Source organism: Cyprinus carpio, chromosome A2, assembly GCF_018340385.1.
Source record: "Cyprinus carpio isolate SPL01 chromosome A2, ASM1834038v1, whole genome shotgun sequence".
Classification (NCBI taxonomy): Eukaryota; Metazoa; Chordata; class Actinopteri; order Cypriniformes; family Cyprinidae; genus Cyprinus; species Cyprinus carpio.
In genome coordinates, this window is record NC_056573.1 from 15,363,933 (window position 1) to 15,391,198 (window position 27,266).

Below are 27,266 nucleotides of genomic sequence, written 5' to 3' on the forward strand. Positions count from 1 at the left end.
CGTAACAAGGAGTTTATATTTTCATTATATAATTTAAAAAAAGCCTATGGTATATAAAAAATGCAGTATATAATCCTGTGCGCTAAAGGTACAAAAGTTTTAGATTATATACACATATATTAATGATTTTGTAATAAAAATCCCAGAAGTTTCACAGTTTCAACAATTTTCTATTTATATAATTTGAAGCAAAAAAAAAAAAAAAAACAGTTAAATACAGTGTGCTAGGCTAAATAGAGACATAAGTGACATAAGTCTTGAAAAAGGCATTTTCCAAGTTTTTGTCTTTGTTTGTAATGGATTGGAAGTTAGAAGTCTTTCAGCACTTGTGTGAGGCGTCTCATTTTCTCCTCCATTACCCTTTTATTACTCTCAGTTTCCTCAAGCAGCTGGTGCATTTCCAAGGCATCGTCCACACTGTGAAGCGTCTCCACTGCCGCTCTAATAATAAAAAAAATAAAATAATTGGTTTAAAATTTATACTACTGTATACTACTAATTGGCCAAATTAAGGCCTGCTGCACATCTCATACCAGTGTGCTTGTGAAGCCTTGTCTCTTTCCTCTATCAGCGTTCTCTCTTTGGAATCAAAACCCTCCTTCATTCACTTCACCTGGCTCTCAAGCCTGTTCAACAGCTCTGCCTTTTCCTGCCATTTTTTACTTGAGGCCCTGCAAAATTAATTTGATTAAAAATATTTGAATTCAACATTACTAAGCATCTGTGTGATGGTGTGAGACATCAGCAAACACCATTTCAAACAATGGCATATTGTTCCATAATTAATGGAATCGTGGCCTAATGGATAGAGAGTCGGACTTGTAACCTGAAGGTCGTGAGTTCGAGCATTGGCTGCCCAGGTGTGTGTTCGTGCATGTTTGTTCACTACTCACTGCTGTGTGTGCACTTGGATGGGTTAAGCAGAGCACAAATTCCAAGTACGGGACACCTTAATAAGTTAGGGTTAAAGCTTAGAATCATGACACCAGTGTTATTCCATACCTGTATGTCTGTTTAACCTCATCAAGCTCTGCCTCCTTATCAAGGAGCTGTTGTTTCAGCTCCTCTTTCCTGAAACTGAGCTGCTCCACTGTTTCTCTCAGCTCCACTGCAGAGACCGTTTCCTCCTCCAGCTGCTGTTTCAGCTTGCGCTGGTCCTGCACATTCTCATCATGAAGTTTACGGATCTTCTCATCTCGCTCCAGCAATGCCTAGAAGCATTATATCAGAGAAAAGTGAGTCAGGCAATGAAAACCGACACTATTACACAAGATTTTTCTCTTAGACTATTTTACATGTAATTACATAAAGTCCAAAAGCTCAGGGTGAGTAAGATTTTGTGAAGTAATCTATTTAATCTAATCTAATTTATATCTTGTTTTTTTTTTTGAGCAAGTAGGACTTTACCTCTTTAAGTTTATGAATAGTCTCTGTCTGGTCATCAACAATCTTAGCTTTAATCCTGAGTGCATCATTGTCTCTCTCGTTCTGTTTCTTCTGCGATTCCAGTTCGGCTAACAAAACTTCAATTCTGAACTCAAGTCAACCACGGTCCTGTGCTAAGGATGCACCTAAACAAATGAACAAACAAAAATTAGCTCAAATAAAACCAGTTCTGTCTGGGTCATACTTTCTTGAAGTTACTGAAGTACCTTGCTGTGCAAGTTCCTGGCCCCAGATCTTTCTCTCTGCCCGTAGTCCATCTATGAGAGACTCTTGAGCAGTAAGCTGGGAGAGCAGCTTGGACTTGTCCTTTTTCAGTAGCTCCACCTGTAGGTTAAGTCGTTGATCGTCCTCTAACCTGGATTCCAATGACTGTATACAGCTCTAGCATACAAAAACAGAGCATAATGTGATTTATGAAGCATTGATTGAAATCACATGTGTGATGTGTGATGATTTGGCACAAATCCCCAAAGGACAACAAAATCAAGAACGAGAATACCTTGAACTCAGCAGAGGTTTCTCATTTGGCTTTGAGGAGCTCAGAAATCCATGTTTTCTGTTCTTTCACCATAGCTGTGAGCTCCTGCACGAGAGAGGCTGACTGCTTCTCCTTCTGCTGAGACTGGCCGAGACTTGACTTCTAGGAGTTTAGCAGATACCTGATCGAATCCCTCCTTTACCTACAAATCACACACACACACACTCAATAAGGGCAACCTGTCTTGTGTCATTAAAACATTTCTGAAATTTTAGCCAATATTATTAACTGAAACTATTAACCTTTTTGTTAATATAAATAAAGTTGAAATAAAATAAATATTAGATTAAAAAATGTTGCCTTGAAATGTTTAAACTGAAGTACTAAACTTACTAACAGAAAAAATTGAAATAAAAATAAATTAAAACTTAGAATAAACAAAATTTAGAATCGGACCAAACTAAAATGTAAATCATTGTTTTTGTTTTTTCTTTATTATTTTAATAAGACTAATAAAACTAAAGATGTTATCTCACAATTTAGATTTACCTCTGAGAAACGCTTTGCCTCAATGGTGAGAGCCATGCAAAATTCATCCTCTAGAGCACCATACTGTCTTCTAGCATCAGAGAACTTCTGTTCCAAATCAGTCTGTTTCTGTTTCTGTGCAAATCTCTGCTGTATCTTCACCACCTCTTTGGCTACAGCCTCCTTAACCTCAGTCCCACCAGGAAGCAGCCGCATTGCAAGCTCTTTCCTGTCCCACAATGTCGAACAGGTGCAAGATGAAACAGTTGAAATTTCCTGTTTGTAAATGGAACCATTTTCAGGCAGTCACTCTAGTATGACTAAGAAAATGATCATGGGTATGATTCCATGTGGTTGCTTGTGTACCTGTGCATCTCCTTCCTAGAGGCCACCAGTTCATGCAACTGCTGCAGCTTCTCTTTGTGCTGTCGTGCGGAGTATTTCAACTTCCCTTTTTAAGGCAGATGCTTTACTTTCTAACTCCTGAGTCTTCTTCATCTGAAATAATATAGGAGGTCGTTCACTTTTAATGTTGTATGGAGAACTATTCCATTTTGAAGAGTGTTTTTCACTTCATAAGTAGACAACTGCTCAAGTAGTGCTCAAGCAGCTTTCTCATGGTAGTGCAAAAGGTCAGGTGTAAATATTCCTCCAACTCAATTCACAGGATTCAAATGTCAAAAGAAATTAAAACATGTTTGTATATCAGCCATATGCCTGTATATTTATCTGGGAAGTGCTTCTGTAACCGTCCCACAGAAATTGCCCTTTAGATGACTACTACAGTAGTATTTCACTGTCTAGGCATTCTTTTAAGTAGGAAAAGTTCTTGTCAGGTCAATGAAGATTGGATGTATGATTCAGAAATGAACGAGTGCCACTCTATACAGTATACTAGAGCATTCAGTTCATGCTATGGATCGGTCACTACTGAAGATATGGACTGCTACTGTTCTAGTTCTTCTGCATGCTGCTGGAACCTGAAAGCCTCTGCTTTGGTAATGCTGTCCTCCAGACTGCACTGCGCCCTCTTGTGTTGGTCTTCCCGGTTGTGCACCTGCTCCACCTGTATCTCTCCTTCAACTCCTGCAAACGAGTCTGCAATGCTGCCCGATCAGAGCGCTCTTTTAATAACAACTCCTTCAACCTAAAGAAATAAGACAGATCATAGCTGCTTTCTCACAATATCTTTGAAAATTCTCTTTAATCATGCTTTCATGTAGTTCTGGAGTTTTAGAGATGTTTTTGAAAGAATTTATAAAGTAGAATTTTTGAATGTAATTTTTTTCCTGTGATTATTCTAGTCTTGAGTATCATATGATCCTTCAGAAATCATTCTAATATGTTGGTTTGGCGCTCAAGTAACATTTTTTTATTATTATCAATGTTGAAAACAGTTGTGCTGCATTTTGGAAACCATGATACATTTTTTCCAAGATTCTCTGATGAATCAAACGTTCAAAAGAACAACATTTATTTGAAATAGTAACAGTCTAAATATTTTTACTGCCAATTTGGTGTGTGTGTGTGTGTTTGTGTGTGTGTGTGTGTGTGTATAATCAAATCAGGATTAGGAAATGAGTCAAAACTCTATTTTAAACCAGATTCAACACAGAATATCTGAATGAGCACCAAGGTGCAACATGTTGCCACTACACAACAGTAATAAATGAAGCACACACTAAAACTTCTGTTTAATGACAGTTAATACATGACAGTATTATATTAATTTACATTAACACACACTCAGCAGATGAAGAGTAAAAAAACAGATACCGGACTGTGAGGCAAGAGTCATTAGTAGCAAATTGCTGCAGGGGTGGCAATTAGGATTGATTGATGATATGCGGCAGACATGTGCCTGTCACTATTATAATTACGATTTATCACCAGGGGGAGCGTGTGGGCTACAATATTAGAGCACAATATCAGGGCCGTCACCACGCCACAGAAACTGCCGTGCAGGTGGGAAGGCAGAGCTTCATACATCAGGGCCCTGCAGTAGGGTCTCTGGAAACTTCTAATAAAATTTAATTATACTCAAGTGTATTCAGATCCACCATTTCAGCTGGAGCTGGCACCAATTAGGTGCAATACGTCAAGCCAAACATTCTCTCCAAACACTTGGATGGCTGGAGATTGTTAAGGTGTCCTTGATGGAAGAGAATGTTAGAATGAGTAAGATAATAGATGTTGCCGCTAATTGTGTTCGTTGGTTATACATATATATTACTTTGACTCTTAGCAGTAGAACTCTTAATGAGGCTGCTCAATTTGCATTCATTTCATTCACATTGATTTCAATGCAAAAGTAAAACTGAATAAAGTGACAAAGCTAAACTATTATATATAACTATGTTACATACTATATGTTATATAAAACTATATAACAGACTCTGTGTGCCCTCACCTGTCTGAGGTGTGTAAGGCCAAACTTTGCAAGTCCTTTTCTTTGCTGGCTTGGGTCTGCAGGTTCTTGACCTGTTCAGAAAGTCTCTTTGCAGCCTGCTCTGCCTTCCAGCGCCGCTCCCGCTCCTGGTCTCGTTCTTCTACAATTGCCTGCATGTAACACAAAAGCACTTTACTCTTAGTAAATTTACATTTAGCTTAATAAAGAGAAATGTTGGACTTGTGCAATTTACATACCCTGTAGGTTTCCTCTTGAGATTGAGCTGGGCTTTTTTAGGACTGGCTTTGATGCTTTTAGGGCCCTTTTTTACTGACTCTACAGTTTCAGCAGACCCAGAGCTCTGGTCCTCCTATGGGGGCCAACAGCCAGCTTTGTGGACCTCTGCTTCTGTGTATTTATCACTGCAATCGAAGCAAAAGCCATTTTAGACTAGTAAGAGTGTGAGAGGTTTTTATTTTTTTCTGACATTTTTTCTGGATGTTATAAGTATAAATACAGTAAATACAGCTGAGTAAATACAGCTGAATAAAACAAAAACTGTGTCTGCCATTTATTTCAGGCTGCAAAGCAACATAATGTGATTGTTTTAAAGGGGGTGATTCTTTTCTATGCCCACTGTATTTTAAAATGCAATTTATTCCCGTGATGGCAAAGCTGAATTTTCAGCAGCCATTACTTTATATCAAAGTAATCAGGGTCATATGATCCAACATAAATCAATCTAATATGCTGATTTAGTCCTCAATTATTATGAATTATTGGTGCACAGTTATTAAAAATGGTTCTTATTATTATAAATGTTGAAAGCAGTTTTTGCTGCATAATATTTTTATGGAAACCATGATCCATTTTTAGGATTCTTTGATGAATAAAAAGTTCAAAGGAACTGCATTTATTTCAGACAGAAATCTTTTAAAACATTGTAAATGTCTTTACTGTCACTTTTGATGAATAATTGATAATAACAAGAAATGCTTCTTGAGCACCAAATCAGCATATTAAAATGATTTCTGAAGGATCATGGACACTGAAGACTAGAGTAATAGATGCTGAAGATTCAGCTTTTGCATCACAGAAATAAATTATATTTTAAAGTATGTTAAAACAAAAAAACAGTTCTTTTAAATTTTAATAGTATGTCACAATAATACTGTTTTTACTGTATTTTTGTTCAATTAAATGCAGCCTTTGTGACCATTCGAGAAGAACATTAAAAAATCTTGATCATTCCAATTTTACATAAATATTATATACATTTTTTTAATTACCATAATGTTGCATTAGTGTATGTATTAAGTTATTATTGCTGTAACTTCTCAATAGTAGCTCTGTCTATTCCATGTTATTGCAGCTTAAGTTCTGATTAAGCTAAATGAAATGAACTTAGTGACAGTGTAATCATTCATGCGTACAAGCAATTTTAAATGGGAGGACAATTTATAAACTGCCTTGATTACTAGACTACTACAAAGCCTTTGCCTAAAGTGTGGGAGGTCTATGATTCTGAACCTTATTAAGTTAGATAAAAAAAAGACTGAACTGAGGAAGAATTCAGCAGGTAAATATTTTGAAGCCTCTCAAAATACAATTCAAGCCCTGCGCTGGGGCAAATGACATTATTAATTAAATCCAGTAAACTGGAATGAGATGTGTTTGTGCAACTTACAGGTAAGTCCAAATTCTCAATAAGCACTTGAAATTCGGTTTGAGACAAAATGCATTTATAAATATGAATGTATATAAGTTACTTCACCAGTCAGATTGTTTGGGTTTGGTGTCCTTGGTTAATTTTTTTTTTCCTGCAGAGCGTCTGGAATGAGACAGGATTCTGGATTGCTGTTGGTTCTCTTTTCCTCTGTCACATTCACTCTCTGATGTCTGATCAGTGTCTCTTTTTGCTTTACGCACCACAGAAGGTACAGCACTGTTCACTTTAAAGCCATCCCCTGTAGGGACCTAAGTACAAATGTACAATTTAGAATTATACAATTTCCTAAATTTTGGATTGTGCTATTTTTATGAAAAGACTGAACTAATGATAATTAATGATGAAATTAATGATAACTGAAATGTAGTAATCGATTTTCCCTTACTTTACCTTCTGAATGAGATGGGAAACCTGCTGCTCTAGTTTTTTAATTCGCTGCTCGTTTTCTTGATTTTCTTCAGTTGGTTTTCCGCCTTGTTGCCGAAACTGGGTCACGACTTCACCAATCCGTGGAGTAGTGAGGGGAGCATTTGAATTTCCCTTAATAGCAAAGAAACACACTGAACATAAACATGTATCTCACAACCACCTCACGATTATTTAAATGTCATTCTCAGTCTTAAAGCAGATAAGATCCGAGGAGGCTGAGAAAATGGTTTACCAGTTCTCCATTAACACTAGGATCTGATGAAATTAGAAAATCGAGAAAGTCCTCAAGACCAAAAAAAAAAAAAAAACGCTGACATCTATTTCTATCTTATATATTCGTTTTGGCCCTTTTTAGACAAATTCAGATTTTCCACACTAGTTCCATTACATGTTTCAGAGTTTGCCTGTCTGATAAAAAGACGTCTTGATTTTTCTTCAGGGCTTTTTCCTACAAACCTGGCAGTGAGCAGACTGGATTCTGTGCGCCATCCTTGCTAAAAGTAACATTTTTCAGATTCTGCAATCCCACCATGCACTGCAACAGGTGGTTCATGCTATCCAAATGATTGCTGTGGAGCTGCAGGTACTTTAGTTTATAATCTGCTCCATGGAGATACAAGAGACCTAAAAGCACAGAGCTGTTAGTGAATACACAATTGTCCAGTTGTGTTCTAAACTACTGTTCAAAGGTTTGGGGTTTAATATGATAATAATAAATTAAATAGCTAAAGAAATGAATACTTTTACTCAGCAGAAATGCATTGGTTAAAAGTAACAAAAGACTTTTACATTGTTCTGCTTCAAATAAATGCTGTCCTTTTGAACTTTCTCATCAGCAAATCATTTTCGTTTTCACAGAAATTTTAAACAGCACAACTGTTAACAACACTGATAAGAAATGTTTCTTGAGCACCAAATCAGCATACTGGAATGATTTCTGAAGGATCATGTGACACTGAAGACTGGAGTAATGATGCTAAAAATTCAGCTTTGTCATCAGAGGAATTAGTTACATTTGAAAATATAAAATAGAAATAGTTCTATTATAGTCAATATAGTAATATATATCAAAATTAATTTGTTATTTTAAATTGGAATAATATTTCACAATGTTTCTGTATTTCTGATCAAATAAATGCAGCTAAGAGGCTTCTTAAAAAATAAACACATAAAAATACCAACCCCAGACTTTTGAATGGTAGTGTACATTTCTTTCTATCTAAAACAAACTACTTAGGGCTGTGCAAAAAATCGAATGCGATTTTCATGCGCATCTCATCAGTAAAGGCGCTCCTGTGATTAGTAGTATATCTCCAGCACGTGCGTTAAGATCAGGGTTGCCAGGTTTTCACAACAAATCCTGCCCAGTTGCTTCTCAAAACTAGTCCAAAAATGGGATTTTCGCGTTTCCAGGAGGTTCCCCAATAAATCCCGGGGTTAAAATATACGTTTTATGGCAGGGTTGCCTTGGTAAAATTCGCATTTTAGGGGCTAAATATCACGTTATTGGTATTGGGGTCGCTTCAACCCGCGAACATGAAAAACAACCGCAGACTTGACAGGAGTGTCTTTACTGATGAGATGCGCATGAAAATCGCATTCGATTTTTTGCACAGCCCTAAAACTACTCGAGCATTAACACATTTGATGGGAATGCAATCTAACCTACCAGTTAGGTCATTTATTTGATTGTAGGCTAAATTCAGTCTTGTGAGATTTGTTAGTCCATTAAGTCCTGAAAGAAATCCATTCCATGTATTGACAGATTACAAACCAAAGACACCCAATTATAAGTAATAACAGGAAGGAACTGTTTAAGGCCTAATTCAAAACAGACAAGCTTTCATTGTACCATTAAAATTATACTACAGAGCATTACAAACATTTGCCACATTTTCTTCCTGAAAAAGTGTGAGCTTTACCTTCTACTTTGGTGATTAAGTTGCAGGACAAGTTTAAGGTGTGCAGTGAGGACAGGGAAGCTAGTCCCTCTATATGACAGATGTGATTAGATGACAGGTCCAGATGTCTTATGTGCCATGCTGTCGTCGAGCCCTCAATTTTAGTGAGGCGATTACAGTGAAGATTCAGGGATGAAATACTGGGATTCAGTGGGACCTCTAGTAGACTAAAAATAAATATCTTCAGTGAAGTCACAATCACACACTGTACTTAAAATACAGTCCAGTCTGTTAACGGGCACTTCTGCTGTAAAACTGAACTAGGAGTTAAACTTACCTTGAAATATCTTTAGCAATTAGGCAGAGCTCTCCAACAGCCATGACCTGCCACAGACACACTGAAAACAAGCTCTTGTCTTTCTTTCAACCTGTCAAATATATAAGCAATAACCCACAGACCTCTGGGAGGTTAACGAATAGGTCACAACAACAATCGATGATTGGATAACGTTACATTAGCCACAACATAACGTGCTACTCTTTCACACAGCTAGACGTTTATTGACATTGCCGCTACAAAAACGATTGACGCTTAATCGAAATAACTGTTAAATTGGTTCTTTTAAGTCAGATAATGGGAATTAAGGCGAAGTTTTAGACAAGTTTCAGCACTTGACAACACAACACGTGATGTAAACAAAGCCCAGTCTGATCACGTAACGTCTCACAACTTGAATCGCTAATTTGACTTAATAACAGGCCAGTTTTCCTATTAAAAGACACGCATAGCTGCCAAGGTTGTATAAAACTATTGAATAGGTAAAGCTTTAATTCAACTTTGATTTCAAATGCAAAGTGACGTGACGTTAGTTTTAACGTCAGTTCTTCTGTTAGCCTCTGATTATTTTTGTTGATTTAACGATAACTTCCTCTTCCATTACGCTATAAATAAAATGTATAAAAGGATGTGTGTTATAATTATCTACCTGACTTGTGTTAAACTTTAACTGCCTAAGGATTCAAAAAATTTCCATTACATTTTTACCGCTGCAGAAATTAAAAGTCCCGCTTGCTAATTCCTACTTCCGGCCGGGTCCAGGGTCACTTCCTATAGACGGCTGAACTGAACTGGGACAGTAACCCAACAGAAACTTGGTGAGCTGCCTAATTAGTGAGTATTTTGTGTTTTCAGTCGGCATTCATTAATGCACAGAGACAGTCTGCGTTAAATACCCCAAAATCAAAAACCTGCTACATTGATGTCTGGCCGATTTTATTTCACAAATGCGTCACACAATATTAAATACATAAAAATTATTTTACCACATTTTTTAGATGAGTTATAAACTACAATAAAAATAAAAAATAGTAAAATTAGCTTATATTCCTAATAATGGGTGAGACAAATAATTTTAAGATAGTTTACTTATACATAAATGTGCATTCAGTAAACATTATTTAAATATGTACATAATTATAATGTCCAAAAAAAAAAAAAATCAAATGCACATACAATTTAATTTTTCCAATTATTTGTAAACCTTCATGACAATGACATTGAAGTTTATCACATTTTCTAGATAAAATACATTAATTATTTTACATATTAAGTTATGGTTTCATTCTTTTGTTTTGTCTGACTATACATACTCACGTATGTAAAAGTATGACCAGTTGAATGAATTAAAAAAATACATACAAACAAATAAATTAATAAATAACTTGACATGAAAGGGTGAACAATTCCAGCATATCTTCCAAAAACAGTAAACTTGATAGTTGTGCTGGTCCCGGTCCTATAGAAAGAAAAAAGTAAAAATAATAAAAAATATATTTCTATATTTTTTGAATATAGAAATATCAAAGAATTTCTGTTTATGCTATATTTTTATGAAATACATTACAGGTTATACACTGATTGAAGCAAAAGAGGACTTTCTGTTTGCCTGATACTGAAGGTCAAATAATGAGACATTTTAGAGACATCAGTACTTAGAAATGAATGGCTAAAGTGGTTTTTAGTTTACAGGGCATTGCTTATGAATGCTCAAATCCGACTGAAAATGATGAGTGCAATAAATTGCACAATATAGTATTCTTCTTACATGGAGAGCAGAGAGTCTCAGATCTCCAACAGTGACATCTCACAAAAGTCTTGAAAGACAGAAGCAACATACTTTTTTGATAATGACAAATAAAAAGAGAGAAGTATGTGTATGTGACAAGAATTTGTGGTACCAACCTTGCTCAGTTGTCTACATCAGATATGTGGTTTTCTATCTGAGATTTAACACACACACAAACACACACACACACACAGTTATTTCCTATACAAGTGGCTCTTGCTGATATATCAAATAAAAACAAATGACATTTCACATTCAGCTGAGTTCAATGACAGCTCACCAGTTCACCATTAGCCCTGTCATTTCCATCATCACCTTCATCAGTCACTTCCCAAGACCCCGCTTCCTGATGTTCCTGATCCACATCCTCTTCTGTCTCACTATAGAGAGATTGATAGGCCTTCTCGTGCTTCCTGTGGGCTTCTACACAATATTGAGATCAAGGACAGAAAGATGAATGAGATAATGAGATTAAAGTGCGGCCAACAGCTATAATGAATATTTAAAGAAAACACACACTGTAAAAATTACTGTAAGTTTAATAGTAAAGACTGTAAAAATGCTATGGTAAAAACATGTTAATTAGTTAATGGTAAATTCCTTTATACTCTATAATGGAAAAACTCTAATAAGTTTAACAAGCCATTTAGTGTCTTTTTTCTTCTTCTTCTTCTTCTTCTTTTTTTTTTTTTTTGTGGTTGTCAGTGTATTATAAAGGTACACAACACATTTAATACTTCAGGAGGTTGGTATTATAAATGGTACTTTTATAAATGGAACAACAGCTGCAGTTTTTTTTTTTTTTTTTACAATGTATCAAACTTTCAAGTAAGTAAAACTAACACAGGTATGTGGATGTTTCCTCTCCTAGTCGAATTTGTTTTTGTGTGTGAAGACACAAGTGGTGCTGTTTTCGATTTCCTGCACTGACATTGAAAGTGATGAAGACAAGTGTTTTTAATCTACCTCCTGCCAACATGGCCTCTACGCTGACAGCGATGTTCATTTCATCCTCTTACCTGCTTCTGCTAACTGCTTCTGTTCAATCTTCTCTAGCCTTCCAAGTAAGGAGTCGATCTTAATCTTTATCTGGGACAGTTCTTTCTTGATTGTCAGGAGCTGATCGGATTTCACTTAGATACAAACAAACAAACATTGATGAGGATGAATATGCATCATTGAGATTTTATCAGCTCATTACTGTAAAATTTTATTTTTAGAAGAATGTTTGTTTTTTGTTTTTTTATGGTTATGGTTGGCAGTAGATTATGTATGGTATGGACATGTTATGTCAAAGTCCCGGTTATTACAGAGTGTTCTAGGGGCTAAAAACATGGTTATTGAAATTAAAATGATATGACAAAAATTGACTTTGAAAGATGGACAAACCCATACAGCATAAGGAACCTGACGATGTCGTTTTTAGATGAGAAGAGGTGGACATCTTTGGCTGGAAAGAGTTTTTTGTCCTGCGTGTTGAGAGTGCAACCAAACGGGAATGCTTGATAGGTATCATAGCCCGAGGGGACGGTGCTAATCTCCCATGAATGTCAAAAATCCTGAAGAGAAATATATAAAAATATTTGTCAAAATATTTGATATATTGTTATTTTTAATCACTAAAAAGTGCTTTGCAGTTTTATATTATCAAACATATTAAGCAGCACAACTGTTTTTAGTATTGATAATAATATGAAAGGTTTCTTGGGCACAAAATCATCATATTAAAATTATTTCTGAAGGATCATGTGACACTGAAGACTGAAATAATAGCTGCTGAAAATGCTGCTTTGCCGTCACAGGAATAAATTAAATTTTAGAATGTATTACAATACAAAGCAGTTATTTTAAATTGTAAAAATAATTATTTTTACTGTATTTTTACTGTAAATTGTATACTGAAAAGTACAGTAGTATATATTGAATAGAAGTCCTTGTTGATTTTTTTTAGTTAAATGTCACTCAATTAATATAATTATTGTTATTAAATTATTTTTTTTAAAATATAATAATTTACACTTTATGATAGATTATATAAAGAGATGAGGGAATATCTTAGTCTACATGCAAAAGAGCAAGATAATTTTTTAGTCCTACTCCCCTGAGACAACACTTTATGAGCATAATTAGCTCTTACTTGCATATTTTTAAATAACCGCACTGAAGGAATTTAGCACACACATATTTTCCTTGGAGATGTATAAATCTCAGCTCTGCCAAATGAGGAGTGAAAGCAAACACATGAAAATGTCAGAGGAAAGATGACCGGCGTGTCTGCACTGCTCTGTTAGCTTTCTGACATTCAGCTAATGTCTCTCAGGAGAGGACTGCTCATCATTAGCCTGAGCAAAGGATCTAAGTCAAACCCATAAAATGACATTAATTATGGTTATTAGGGGAAGGTCTTCCTCTACTTTTTAGCTTTAATTTTTTTCTCCACCTTGCATCAGTTTTTCATAACATAGAAAAGGTCATACAAGACAAGGTGGATCTTAACTAAAAATGTAATTAACAAAAACATATTACAAAGCTCCTGTAAGAAAAGATCTTACCAATTCAACTACTAAAATACCAATGCCTCAATCTGCATAAAATGATTAGCTTTGAATTATTGCATTTGCATTAATGAATGCATATACATACCTGGTACAGAAATCATCCCTGTAGAAATCATAATGAAATTCATAGCCATATAAATAAATAAAAAAGATGAGAAAAAAAATGTTATTTAAATCTTTCCACATCTAATGATTACAATGGGGAAAAAATGCATTTTTTTCAATTCAGGTGACTCACCTGTATAAAGAGAAAGGTCGCTTGGATCCCACTTTTGGCCTGTAAGGACGTGGTTCTCCAGCCATGTTAATGTCTGTGGGAAGAGCAAAGTGCATTGTATGAAATACAGTATACACTTTCCCATTTAATTATATTCTTCTTCAAATGAATGACTAACAATGGCTGGTGAATATAAAGGACTTAGAAAAGCCTCTGCACCCTGAGAAAGTGCGTAGGCATAATGCCACAGAATAAATGACTGATGGCTCTCATCTGTCTCATCAGAAAGAGAGATGCTATCAGAGCAACAGCCTCACTCATCACTAACACACACACACACACACACACAGATGCACAATCACTCCTGAGTGCCTTTCAAGGTCACCCGGCATATTATCCTGAAGGACGGGCTGGCTGAGTGCCTGACTAAATCACAATTCAGGGCTTTAAGACATTTACAAGTAATTTCAGCCTTCACTCTGATGAAGCACAAAACAAAGCACTAAATCTGTGAAGAAAAGTAGTGCTCTTTCAAAGTTTAGATTAGTCTTTGCCTGACTGAACTAAATTCATTATGGAAGCATACAGACCTTTCAAATGGAGATAGTCGTGCTTTGCTCAGAATATATTCATGAGACTGAAGTTTCAAAACATTTTAATGAATATATTGGAAAATACATTCAAACTGAAAAGCAGGATGAAAAACAGTTGATTGGGAAGATCAGGTTAGCTTCATCCTCTTTAATTAGCAGTGTCTAATTACAGCTAACCTGATTACAGAAAACAGAGACGTTTTCCATGGAAACATAATAATTAGTTTGACATTAACACAAAAGCTTTTATAAAAAGAAATTCTCTGCCAATTAATGTAATTACGTTGATTTAAAGTGTTTGAGATTCAAAGGATGTATTCATGAGTTTAATGTTGGTATCTAAAAAAAATTCCATCATCATTTACTCCATCAAAAACATCTGACCCCAAAAAAAAAAAAAAAGATTTTTTTAATGACATGAGAGTTAGTAAATTTTGAGTGAAATTTTATTAACTTTTATTTACTTTTATTAACTTAATTTATTTTATTATATTATATTATTAATAAAATAATTTTTTTTTTTTTAATTTTTATTAAGCTTTTTAAAAAGTTTTTATTATGTTTGTCCCAATACATTTATTTGAAATATTCAAGGAAATATCAGAAGGTTTAGTCTGTTGATAAGATGAGATTTTAACATTCTGCTCGAGTATTTCTAGGTTTGTGTATACTTTTTGGTGAAGTATTCTGCATCAAAAGTTAATGAAATGGATGGGGTCAAGAATTGTTTTTGTGTTTGATGTTCAAAAGGAAGTCATCATTAGTTTGATCACAATGAACTTTTAGATCATGAACAGTGACACAATAAATGGTAAATCTTAAGTTAAAGCCATACATTGTTTTTAGTTCATGCATTCTCATGGCAAATCAAACCCTAGAAGCAAGTGCAATTCTTTTCTGTTTGAGGTGCATGAATGACCTCACTGAGTCTCTTTGGCAACATTATTGTGGAAGCAAGTGATTTAAGTTCTTGATAATGATTTTGTGAGATCTTAATAATGGTTTCTTGGGAGACAAAACAATCCAAAACAGGCTGAATCATCCAACTGCTCCAATAATAAGTGAATGGTCCCATGACACTCTAGACATTTCACTCGATATGTGGCTATCATTTAAAATATCACCACATTTCAGACATGGAGCCATATCAATACTTTAATCTGAGTTTACCAGTGAGCCTCCTCTACTCAGTATGCTGTTCTCTCAAAGGTCTGTCAGGCTTAGCGTAGAGAGAAGACTGGCATTTCTCTTAGTGACCTCTGCTTAATGTCAATGTGTCTGCCTGTCAGCTTAAAAGAGGTTTTTTTTTTTTTTGTGTTTGATTTGACGTGACTTAAGTGTTGTGTTATGACTTGTGTTTTGATTGAATGCTATAATATAAATGAAATATCTATTCTGATAAACCTCAGTAAACCAAGTGAATCAAGATACCTTCAAGGACATTATAAATCACTTGCAGACATAAAAAACCCAATTCATATAGTTCTGTTTTAGCTAGTAGCCTATGAATATTATTCAGACACCTCTGGCATTTGTTGTTTCTCTTTCACTAATGAGTGTTTTCCATTCATGACCTACTTATCAAACATCTCTTTCACTTCCTTTATTCATTCCTTTGTGGCGTGATGTAATTTGGTGACTGATGTGCGCAATTGTCTGGAATGGTTTGTACACTTGAGGACATCATATCCATTTTCAGTGCCGCTCATTATCCCTGGAGTCTTGTGTGTGTACAGCTACAAAACTTTGCTTTGTGTCTTTGATGTGCCGTCTTTGATTAGACACACACAAAACATGGAAGCTCATCATAAACAGATGAACAGAAACTTGCATCCAAATATAACAGCTTTTGGGGTTAAGAAAATTACGTTTCTGAAAACGTCTAATTAGTCATTTATTTTTTGACTACTTGGTCTGGCCTTCTGGAGCCGGTCAAAGAGTATGAAAAAGTTAAAGAAGAAATTTCTGTAGTCAAGGAGAAAAAAATCATGCTCAGTTAACTAATAAAGGTGATGTGATGTACTCCATTTCAGACAGGTCACAACATTTTTTTTTAATTTGAACAAGAAAGAAAGAAAGAAAGAAAGAAAGAAAGAAAGAAAGAAAGAAAGAAAGAAAGAAAGAAAGAAAGAAAGAAAGAAAGAAAGAAAAAGATATATAAACTTAAAAATATGTTTCATCTAGAAGCATTGAAATAAACTTTTTATTCAAGTCAAAAAAATATTTTTATTGTAAATAACATTATTTTGTGATATTATATTAAATAATATAATATTTGAATTTTTTCAAAGTGTAATAACTATATTAGGTTGCAGCAAATTTGTATTTGTATTTTTTTTACTTACAAGTATTTATTTATTTATTTATTTATTTTTACTAAAAAGTCATTTGAGATCAAGTAGAAATCATTCCTTAATGGAAACTGCATGTTTTCTCACTTTTTACAACATATAAGTACATTTGGTTACTTGTCATTTAGAAGATGCTTTCCACAGGAATTTTCCTGCGCTTAATTACCAACAAATGTTTCATATGTACATTTTAATTGCATTTATTAAATGTATTTATTAATAATTAAACAGATTTAAAAATATCAAACAAGAAAAACAGAACTAGAATATTGTTATTACTAACATTTCCTAAAAATGTTAATTTTAATTTACAAAACTGCAAAAATATTATTATACTGTACTTATTTAGATTTTACTGATTCTGTTACAAATCAAGTATTAAAAGCATTTATCAGAAATATGGTACTTATCTGTCTGTAAAGTACTTACATCTCTGATTCCGCTTGCCTTTATGCATTGTTCTTCTGTACATGTCCATTAGGTTGTACATACAATATTTTGAGGAATAAATGATTCCTTTCCCTTGAACTCACTTCACTGTAGTGACACTGTGAGAGACTGACTGAATAGAGTTCAGCATACAGCCATGCGCCATTCCAGACCATACCACTGACACATAACGGGGGTGTTGACAAATATGCAACAAAAATTTGAGCAGCATTAGATGCAGTTTATACTCTTGTCTCAGATTGTCTATGATCTTGGATCATATTGTACATCAAAAGAACAGCACCCCACAGGTGCTGTCATTCATTTGAAAAATCTTGGTAGTTATTGATATTATAAGCCCACAGGCTATTCATGCAGAAATATGCTTTTTCCTTTGAATTAAAGACAGGCTCTGAAATTGAATACATTGTGATGCCATCATATCTGTCAGAGGGTTTCAGATACTAAAAAACTAATTATAGTGACATAAAAACACACACATGCTGTGACACTGATATTCTTATAAAAGCTTTTTAAGACAAGCTAAAGAAAATAATGATTGGAAGATTGTAAAGTCTGGAGATTCTAAATTGTTAGAGAAACTTAAGGTCATATTTCTGAGTTATATTCGTTTTGATGCTTATATAAATCTTGAGTTTGATACAATATGGTTTATTCATAGGTGTACTTCAGATATTCAAAAATCAGATGGAGTTTTTATGAGATTTTAGAATTCCTCTGGAGTTTTTTTTGTCTTTTGGTTTATTTTATATTTTAGGGTATATGCATTATTTGTGTATTGTTTAGGGTTAAGAGTTATGAATAAATCCTCTAAAATAAGCATTTGTTATGAGTTGTCTTTGCCAATGCAGTGCCATAGATGTCTACGGTATATTTATATTGCCATCTAGTGGTTGACATTGGCCAATTTTCATTTAGTAAAATGACATTTAGATATATAATGAGAAAAAAAAAACACTGCAAAAAATTGCACACTGCATCTCATTTAGCCATCAAACATATAGCATTGCAAAAATGTAATTAATGAGACTCCATAATAAAATGCACTTATTAAAAACAGACTTTCTCTTCCACTGCACTACTTGTATATATATTTTTTCAGCTTTAAGGTTCATGCCAGTTCACCTGTACTTCATCTTGCCAACACAAGGGGGCAATAAAACACTGTAAATATGAGTCAAACAAATCCAGTCACTTTCTACACCCTGGAAAAATAGTTAGGATAGATTCTTGAAAATAATGATTTCTCTACTTTCCATGTACAAAACATTTAGTAGCAGCATAGCCTTGCTAATTCAGCAGGAAAGGGCTGCTTGATTTTCCAGTTTAAAATTTTTATTTTTGTTCGTTGTTAAAATTAATATGTGGAGCAGTGATCTCCCAAACTGACAAGTTGAAAAGTGGCAAAAACAATCTAAAGCCATTAGAATTTTTCACCAAAATACTTTTTTTTTTTTTTTTTTCTGAAATTAAACAAAACACTTTGCTGATTACAAATGCTCAGCTCTGTATAAAATCAAGCAACTAATATTTTTTTCACAAACAAAGATCAAGTCATCTAAAATTAAATACAGGGGTGTGAAAAAGTGTTTGCCCCCTTCTTGATTTCTTTTTTTTTTTGCATGTTTGTCACACTTTAATGTTTCAGATCATCAAACAAATTTAAATATTAGTAAAAGATAACACAAGTGAACACAACATGCAGTTTTTAAATGAAGGTTTTATTATTAAGGGAAAACAAAATCCAAAACTTCATGGTCCTGTGTGAAGAAGTGTTTGCCCCCCTGTTAAAACTGTGGTTTATCACACCTGAGTTCAATTTCTCTAGCCACACCCAGGCCTGATTACAGCCACACCTGTTCGCAATGAAGAAATCTCTTAAATAGGATCTGCCTGACAAAGTGAAGTAGACCAAAAGATCCTCAAAAGCTAGACATCATTCAGAGATCCAAAGAAATTCAGAAACAAATCAGAAAGAATGTAATTGAGATCTATCAGTCTGGAAAAGGTTATAAAGCCATTTCTAAAGCTTTGGGACTCCAATGAACCACAGTGAGAGCCATTATTCACAAATGGCAAAAACAGTGGATAACCTTCCCAGGAGTGGCCGGCCGACCAAAATTACCCCAAGAGCACAGTGACGACTCATCCAAGAGGTCACAAAAGACCCCACAACAACATCCAAAGAACTGCAGGCCTCACGTGCCTCAGTTAAGGTCAGTGTTCATGACTCCACCATAAGAAAGAGACTGGGCAAAAATGGTCTGCATGGCAGAGTTCCAAGACGAAATCCGCTGCTGAGCAAAAAGAACATAAAGGTTCGTCTTAGTTTTGCCAGAAAACATCTTGATGATCCCCAAGACTTTTGTGAAAATACTCTGTGGACTGACGAGACAAAATTTGAACTTTTTGGAAGGTTTGTGTTCCATTTCATCTGGCGTAAATGTAACACCGCATTTCAGAAAACGAACATCATACCAGCAGTAAAATATGGTGGTGGTAGTGTGATGGTCTGGGGCTGTTTTGCTGCTTCAGGACCTGGAAGACTTGCTGTGATAAATGGAACCATGAATTCTGCGGTTTACCAAAAAATCATGAAGGAGAATGTCCGGCCATCTGTTTGTGACCTCAAGCTGAAGCGAACTTGGGTTCTGCAGCAGGACAATGATCCAAAACACCAGTAAGTCCACCTCTGAATGGCTGAAGAAAAACAAAATGAAGACTTTGGAGTGGCCTAGTCAAAGTTCTGACCTGAATCCTATTGAGATGCTGTGGCACAACCTTAAAAAGGTGGTTCATGCTCGAAAAACCCTCCAATGTGGCTGAATTACAACAATTCTGCATAGATGAGTGGATCAAAATTCCTCCACAGCGCTGTAATAGACTCATTGCAAGTTATCGCAAAGGCTTGGTTGCAGTTGTTGCTGCTAAGGGTGGTACAACCAGTTATTAAGTTTAGGGGGCAAACACTTTTTCACACAGGGCCATGTAGTTTTGGATTTTGTTTTCCCTTAATAATAAAAACCTTCATTTAAAAAAACTGCATGTTGTTTTCACTTGTGTTATCTTTTACTAATATTTAAATTTGTTTGATGATCTGAAACATTAAAGTGTGACAAACATGCAAAAAAAATAAGAAATCATTTTTTTCACACCGCTGTATATATATAAATAAAGCAGTAAAAAAAAAAAGGTAACAGTAACCTTAAGGAAAATCAGTCCAGCACAGAAGACCCACTGCTGCAACAGTGACAGCAGGAGTTTCATTTTTAATAAAGGATGATGAATATTTATCAGGTAGTCATGGGAACGGCTATGACCTAAGATCAACTGTCTCTGTGTCTGTAGATCTCACACCTTTCTGTCCTTTTCTCATTTTCTCCTGCTCTCCTTTTTTTTTCCTCCCTCCTCATTGAATCATTGTCACCTGTTTGAGTCCAATCATTTACATAAATAAAAAGATAAATAAATTTCACTTACCTAAGGTCTGTCCAGCCAGCACCCTGGTGTTCTCACCAGCCACAGCCAATCGAGCGTTCCTCTCACAGGCATACTGGACGAAAGCAAAGCCCTTGTGCACAGAGCAGCCCGTAATCTTGCCATACTTGGCAAAAATGAGCTCTATGTCAGTTTTCTTGACCACAGCAGTGTTGAGGTTACCGATGAACACTCTGGAATTCAGAGAGCGAGGGTCTGTCTTGTTTGTTATATTGCTGGTTTGAGTCTTCCCAGTCATCCTTCTCAGGATGTCCTGAAACACACATAAAAACAACATTAGAGGAAACTGTTTGAAGCCTTAACATTGATATTTTTCCAGAAAACACAGAGAATTTTAAAATAATACAAATTTTATATATATATATATATATATATATATATATATATATATATATATATATATATATATATATATATATATATATTTTTTTTTTTTTTTTTTTAATGCTTTGACCGCGACCAACTCCAGAAGCCCTTATGACACCACATCTGTCTTTGACAGACATGTCGACCTGTAACCAGTCTCTGCGGCAACTATATCAGCCAGGTCGACCCCTGCCAAAGTCATTATAGAGAGATTTCTTCCTGTACCTGTGCAAGAAAGAAAGTTCTGGTAAAACACCTCACTCTGTTATCAAAGAACCTGGGTTTACATTAGGTAACCTATCATTCTTTTCACTCTGTGTTTCACTATGGGAGATATAGACCACTCCCAGATTGTACCCATTTCACTATCACTATCACCCATAACAATTAAATGGACACAGACCTACTGGCTACTTGCACTGCATGTGCTCAGGATGGCTCAGACACGTCCAGTCTATAGAACTGCACAAAAGTGTGTGGCATAGCCCTACTAACTGCTGAACAAATATCTTGAACAAAAAACTCCACTGAGTAAGGCCCACAATGTAGATACAGTATACCCCGTGTGGAATTGGCTCTCGAGCCCTATTTCAAATGTTCCAATTGTTTACCAAATACACCATTATTAATTACAGAGATCCAATGCTTATGGATAAGTCTTTCTATAATGGATTTCAAGTCCTCATAGTTTAGTAGTGAGTTATTGAGTTTCCAGTGTCCTCCAATAATTCTATGATTTTTACGTCCTGATAATACAATTTTAAAGTTAATGATTTTATGGTCAGTGAAAGCAGCTGGCAGTATAGATGTATAATAAAAGACTCTAAGTCTGAAGAAACCAAGCAAAAGTCAATACTGGATTGTTGAGTAAACTGCTTAGATGATACCCACTCCACCCATTCACACCCTCCACCCTCCATATACAGATACTAATACATCTAAAGCTAAATGTCTAACTTGCATTTTTAAATCTTCCTCACTATTACTAATATTCTGCAGTTGCTATAAATGGAACGAAAACAAAAGATATTGTTTGCTGAGCTCTATTTATACAGTACCTCTTTAAAGATGATCCTGTGATCCTGTCAGAATTCTTTTAAACACTCTTTTCATGTATGCAGAGACTATAACATCTGGCTGATGTGGCAGCACTAGGGTTGACACCAGAGAAGACACCAATCCGGATGAGCTGTGAGGAGCACTTGAGAATGCTGAGACCTGTTATGTTCACAAGCTTCTGGTATAAGGCTTCTACTGTCTTTCACTGCAAGTGATGATAACAAAGCGTGTTTTTTTCAGGAATCCCACCTGCATTCTCTGCATTCTCAATATTGTGAAATATTCTTACAATTTTAAAAAATTGTATGCATTAATTTGTTAATATATTTTCAGCAGCAATTACTGCAGTCTTCAATGTCACATGATCCTTCAGAAATCATTCTAATATGCTGATTTGGTGCTCAAGAATCCTTTCTTATTTATTATTAATGTTGAAAACAGTTGTTCTACTTAATATTTTTGTGGAAATGGTGATACATTTTTAAGTTTACTTAGATGAATAGACAGTTCACAAGAACAACATTTATTTGAAATACAAATCTTTTGTAACATTACAAATTACAAACCTAACCCTAACTATTTTTATAAGGAACAATGCAACTTTCTCAGATTCCTTTATATCAAATCTGCCATTCAACACACTAGAAACAAAAGAACTACTTCATATGTGAGACGGTGAGTCAACTGCTCTGACTGATCCCCAGCAACACCAGCATCCTGCTCTCATGATTTCTACTGAATCACTGATGCATGAAAACCTTTTGCTTCCATGTGTTAACAATAACCTCACCTCATTCTCTCAGGTTGACAGGCATGGCAGAGCTCTGGCATTGTGACTGGACATGACATTTCTTTTCCCTTTCAAACTCCATCATTTCACCAGCTCCACTGAGCCCTTGCACAGTCTGTTATTCTATTATACATTCCTCATTCAAACACACTCTACTCTCCACACAGTACAGTACTTCACACTTCTCCTAGATTTGTTGGTTAAGGGTGAATGTACGTGACCATCAAAATCAAATAAATGTGGCATCAAGCCATCTCCATTCTCTATTAAAAACATCTCATTAATGTATACACATTTCAATAGTTTAAATTTAGTTATGAATTAAGTCACCTTTAATTATATATAACACTTTATACAATATAGATTGTTTCAAAGCAGCTTCACAGTAATAAATAGGAAAATAACAGAATCAGTGATACAAACTAATATGAGACTAATTCGAATTCTGCTGTAAAGCAGCTCTACAAAGACAGTTGTGTCATTATTCAGCTCAAGTCAGTAAACATCATCAGTTATGAACTGAGTTCATTTCATCCATAAGTAGCACTACAGAAGACTAGTGTATCACTATTCAGCTTGAGTCAATTGAATGTTGATTCAATTCAGTTCAATAACAGCATCAATGATACAAAATTCATTACATTTGAAACAAAGATGATTAAGCTATAAAGCAACTATGTGGTCAACAGCTGTGTCATCATCCAGCATTATTCAGTTCAAATTCTGTTCTCATCCAATAGTGCCAGTGCAGTCAAATCAATAATGCAGTATTGAAAGTGAAAAAAAGTGAAAGTGACGTGACATACAGCCAAGTATGGTAACCCATACTCAGAATTCGTGCTCTGCATTTAACCCATCCAAAGTGCACACACACAGCAGTGGGCAGCCATTTGCCCGGGGAGCAGTTGGGGGTTCGGTGCCTTGCTCAAGGGAAGCTCAGTCGTGGTATTGCCAGCCCAAGACTCGAACCCACAACCTTAGGATTAGGAGTCAAACTCTCTAACCACTAGGCCACGTCGTCCTGTAATGCAATGAATTCTATGCTGATGCAATTCAACTTAAATATTAGTAGGTTGAAATTTACACAATAAATATTGTTTTTCTTTCATTATATAAGGCTCCTTACCTAACTGTCAGCCAAAACCATTGTTTAATTGATAACTGAGGTTCAGTTAAATGAACTGAAAATGACCAAAGAGGACTTCACATTAATTTTATAGAGCTCATCTTGTTGCTAGTCTAATTGTTCTGTATAGCAACAGGCTTTTCTTTGTTTTATTATTTAATAGCAGAATATATTATAAAATTACCAACTCAGATCAGTTTTTTTATGTCCACATACAGTGCAGTAGTAGCTGCTTCTGATTCTAAACTTGTGTTTATGTCTCTTTATGGCTGTATAACTCTACAGTAGCTGTTCCTGATGCTGTGCTTGTCAAGATGACCGTTTCTACATGAAAACTCTCTCTTTACACAGAATACATACACAGAATACATAATTACACAGAATACATAAAAAACAATGTGAGAAATCATCACAACAGCTCCCACCAATCCACTACAGCACACCTCACCTACACTAAGCATTCACATCTACATTCATGAGATAATGAAGGATCATTTAATGTTTATGATGTTCTAATGGAAATTGCAAAAGCAATAGAAGGCATAATGTTCTGTTGTTAAATATTTAGTGCCATGACATTCTTTTTAAAATCTTGCTTCTGGCATTAAGCAGACTTTTATTTATCCCTACAAAGTTGTTCCATCTGCTGGGTGTAAGTGGGTCACTAGAGCAGAGACTAATTAGCTGGTAACACAATGAACTGTAGTTGACATGACAGGTGCATTAGAGACAATACAGGGTCAATGCAAGGTTGAAATCCATTCACTTTTACATGAACAGTGCGGATGACTCCATCCAGGGCACTGAAATTGTCTCAAAACATCTCAATATAACAAAAGAGCCTGTTGACATCACTGATAACTGAAAACAATATTATTCCCCTTTGGTTTCTTTTTTTTTTTTTTTTTTTTTTTTTTAATGAAACATCCCTTAAAATATCCAAAAACAAAATCACACATGATTGCATTAAAGGAGTAATTCACTGCTTGCATGATGGTGTTTTAACTTTTGTGTTGTGATGAAAATCTTTTACCTAATTTGTGTAATTTGGTCAAAATTGCTTGTAACGCTCACATTATGCTATATTATCACCAAATCTTAGATTCAGTCTTTGTCTTGTTTTCTTTTAGTTAGCACAGGTTTTGTATTTGTAATTGAAAGAAAACATGTTGATGAAAGACTTCAGCACCCATGATGCACCTGACTTGATCAGACTATCTGTGAGCGGGGATACAAAAATGTGGAAGAACAATCTGTAGGTTTCACAAAATCCAGCTGTCAAAAGTTCACCTGATGATGCGTTTTACATCCCTCAGCTGACTTGACTATTGGTGCAGGTAACAGAAAAATAATAAACATTGTTCATTTACTTATACTGCCCACATTGTAAAAATACAAAGCTGATTGAAAACCAGAAAATCAGAGAGAAACTTCTACAGATACTAAATGAAAAGATTTGTGGGAGATTTAATCACTGTTAAATGCGTCATATAGCCTGCTGGGTACAATTACTGCAGTGTCAAAGTCAATGAGGTCTGAGGATGATGGTTTATTCCAAGTAGGAGCAGACTCTATTTATCTCTTCATTCTCCATCTACAATGAACTTCCAAACAAACCGGAGGAATTAAATCACAATAGAGCATTGTGAAGACAGAAGACCAGACAGTAGGTGAATTCAGTGTGAAGCCTAATAGGCTGTGTTTCTGATATAACATGACAAAGTGGGGGTGCTTTATGCAATCGCCCTCCTCCTCCTATTTTTTTCTCAATTAAGCTAGAGAGAAAGAGGATCCTTCATCCTGTGTAGATGTCTACATAATAAAGGTTTGCTGGAAGAGATGTCCTGCATGGGAGCTTCTCTGACTAGATAGAGATGTTTTAATCTATCCGCCATCTTTACAGAAGCATACGGCATGATACTTACATCTTATTCCTGCTATTAAAACGTATGTATATATATATATATATATATATATATATATATATATATATATATATATATATATATATATATATACTTTTATCTGTATGTTTGTAGGCAGAGAGTGAAGAAGCTCTAAGGAAGACTCAGGAATTCTGTCCAGGTATCGTATGGTAGATACTCCCATCCCTTCTAGAATTCCCAATGAGAGATAAGCCTTACTTGGGGAAAGGATATTTCACGGCTGGCTTCCCCCACCTGTCCCTTACTGACACATTCTGAATAGTAAATCAATCTTTTCAGAATAACATACATCTTCTGCACTATATTCTCAACTCTAAAAGAACAATATAGATGAAAGAAAATGGGTTTGGAAGAAGACTGTGAGCAGCATCTTATCTAGTTGAGGACATGACTGAATTATTATGCTTTAGCCCCTGTGCTTGTACAAAAGAAATATTGCAACTGGCTGAATAAAAGTCATGAGATTTTTTTTTATGTTTTTATTTTTATTTTTATTTTTTTTATTTTTTTACTTCATTGGGAGTTTAGGCTTTCATTCTCAATAGTATCCCCTCACAGACCAATCATTTCAGACATGATTTAAATAATGTCCAGTACAGTCCAGCAATATGTATGGATGCAGTGAATGAGATTGACCAACTGTGAAATGCAACAGATTTAAATAAATGAAGTGCAAGCGCAGCCATTATTAAAAACTGCAGATTCAAAAATTCAAATAAACTAGGTGGTTGGTTCTGAGTCCTTTAAGTCACAAGAAAATACAGTAGATGTTTTAAAGAACGTTGAAGGTTTTAATTTGGATTAAAAAAAGATTTTTAGCTCCTTTAGTAACCTGTTGGAACTATCTAATAATAAAATAAAATAAAACAAACAAGAGGGAGTGCACTGCAAACTTCGGAACCAACTCAAGAGTCATTAATCATGCATGCACTGAAATAAAATTTTTATAATAATTAAATAGCCTAACTATTAGTAATAATTTATAAATAATTATTAGTTTAAAATTAACGGGACGTCAACATGATATTTTTAAGACATCAAACGAAATAAAAAGTATCTAGCACCTCTTTAAAATTAAATCTCTAAAATCTAAAATTAGGCTACCTCAGGAAATACATGAGGAAAAGCATCTCAACATTTAACATCGATCAAAACAATCGCGAAAGACAGCAGCAGAATCAGTGAAGCTACTCACCAATCACAGAATCCGAGCATCAGATGAGATGCGAGAGAGCGAGTGCAGAGCGCTGCGCTTCTGGATCGCTCAGATCTCAGCTTCACTGGAT

At 35.1% G+C, this 27,266-nt stretch overlaps 1 protein-coding gene and 1 pseudogene across 1 annotated transcript; both read right to left on the reverse strand.

Moving 5' to 3' along the window:
• Nucleotides 1-17: 17 nt before the first annotated feature.
• Nucleotides 18-11,058, reverse strand: LOC109076605 (annotated as a pseudogene).
• Nucleotides 10,745-27,261, reverse strand: LOC109076606 (RNA-binding Raly-like protein). The gene is made up of 9 exons (XM_042774897.1): nt 27,176-27,261; nt 20,676-20,946; nt 13,823-13,895; nt 13,670-13,717; nt 12,422-12,585; nt 12,046-12,159; nt 11,307-11,449; nt 11,143-11,180; nt 10,745-11,054 (listed from the first exon to the last, which is right to left on the reverse strand). Exons 2-8 carry the CDS (start codon nt 20,929-20,931, stop codon nt 11,148-11,150), a joined length of 831 nt encoding a protein of 276 aa, XP_042630831.1. The 5' UTR covers nt 20,932-20,946; nt 27,176-27,261; the 3' UTR covers nt 10,745-11,054; nt 11,143-11,147.
• Nucleotides 27,262-27,266: the final 5 nt, after the last annotated feature.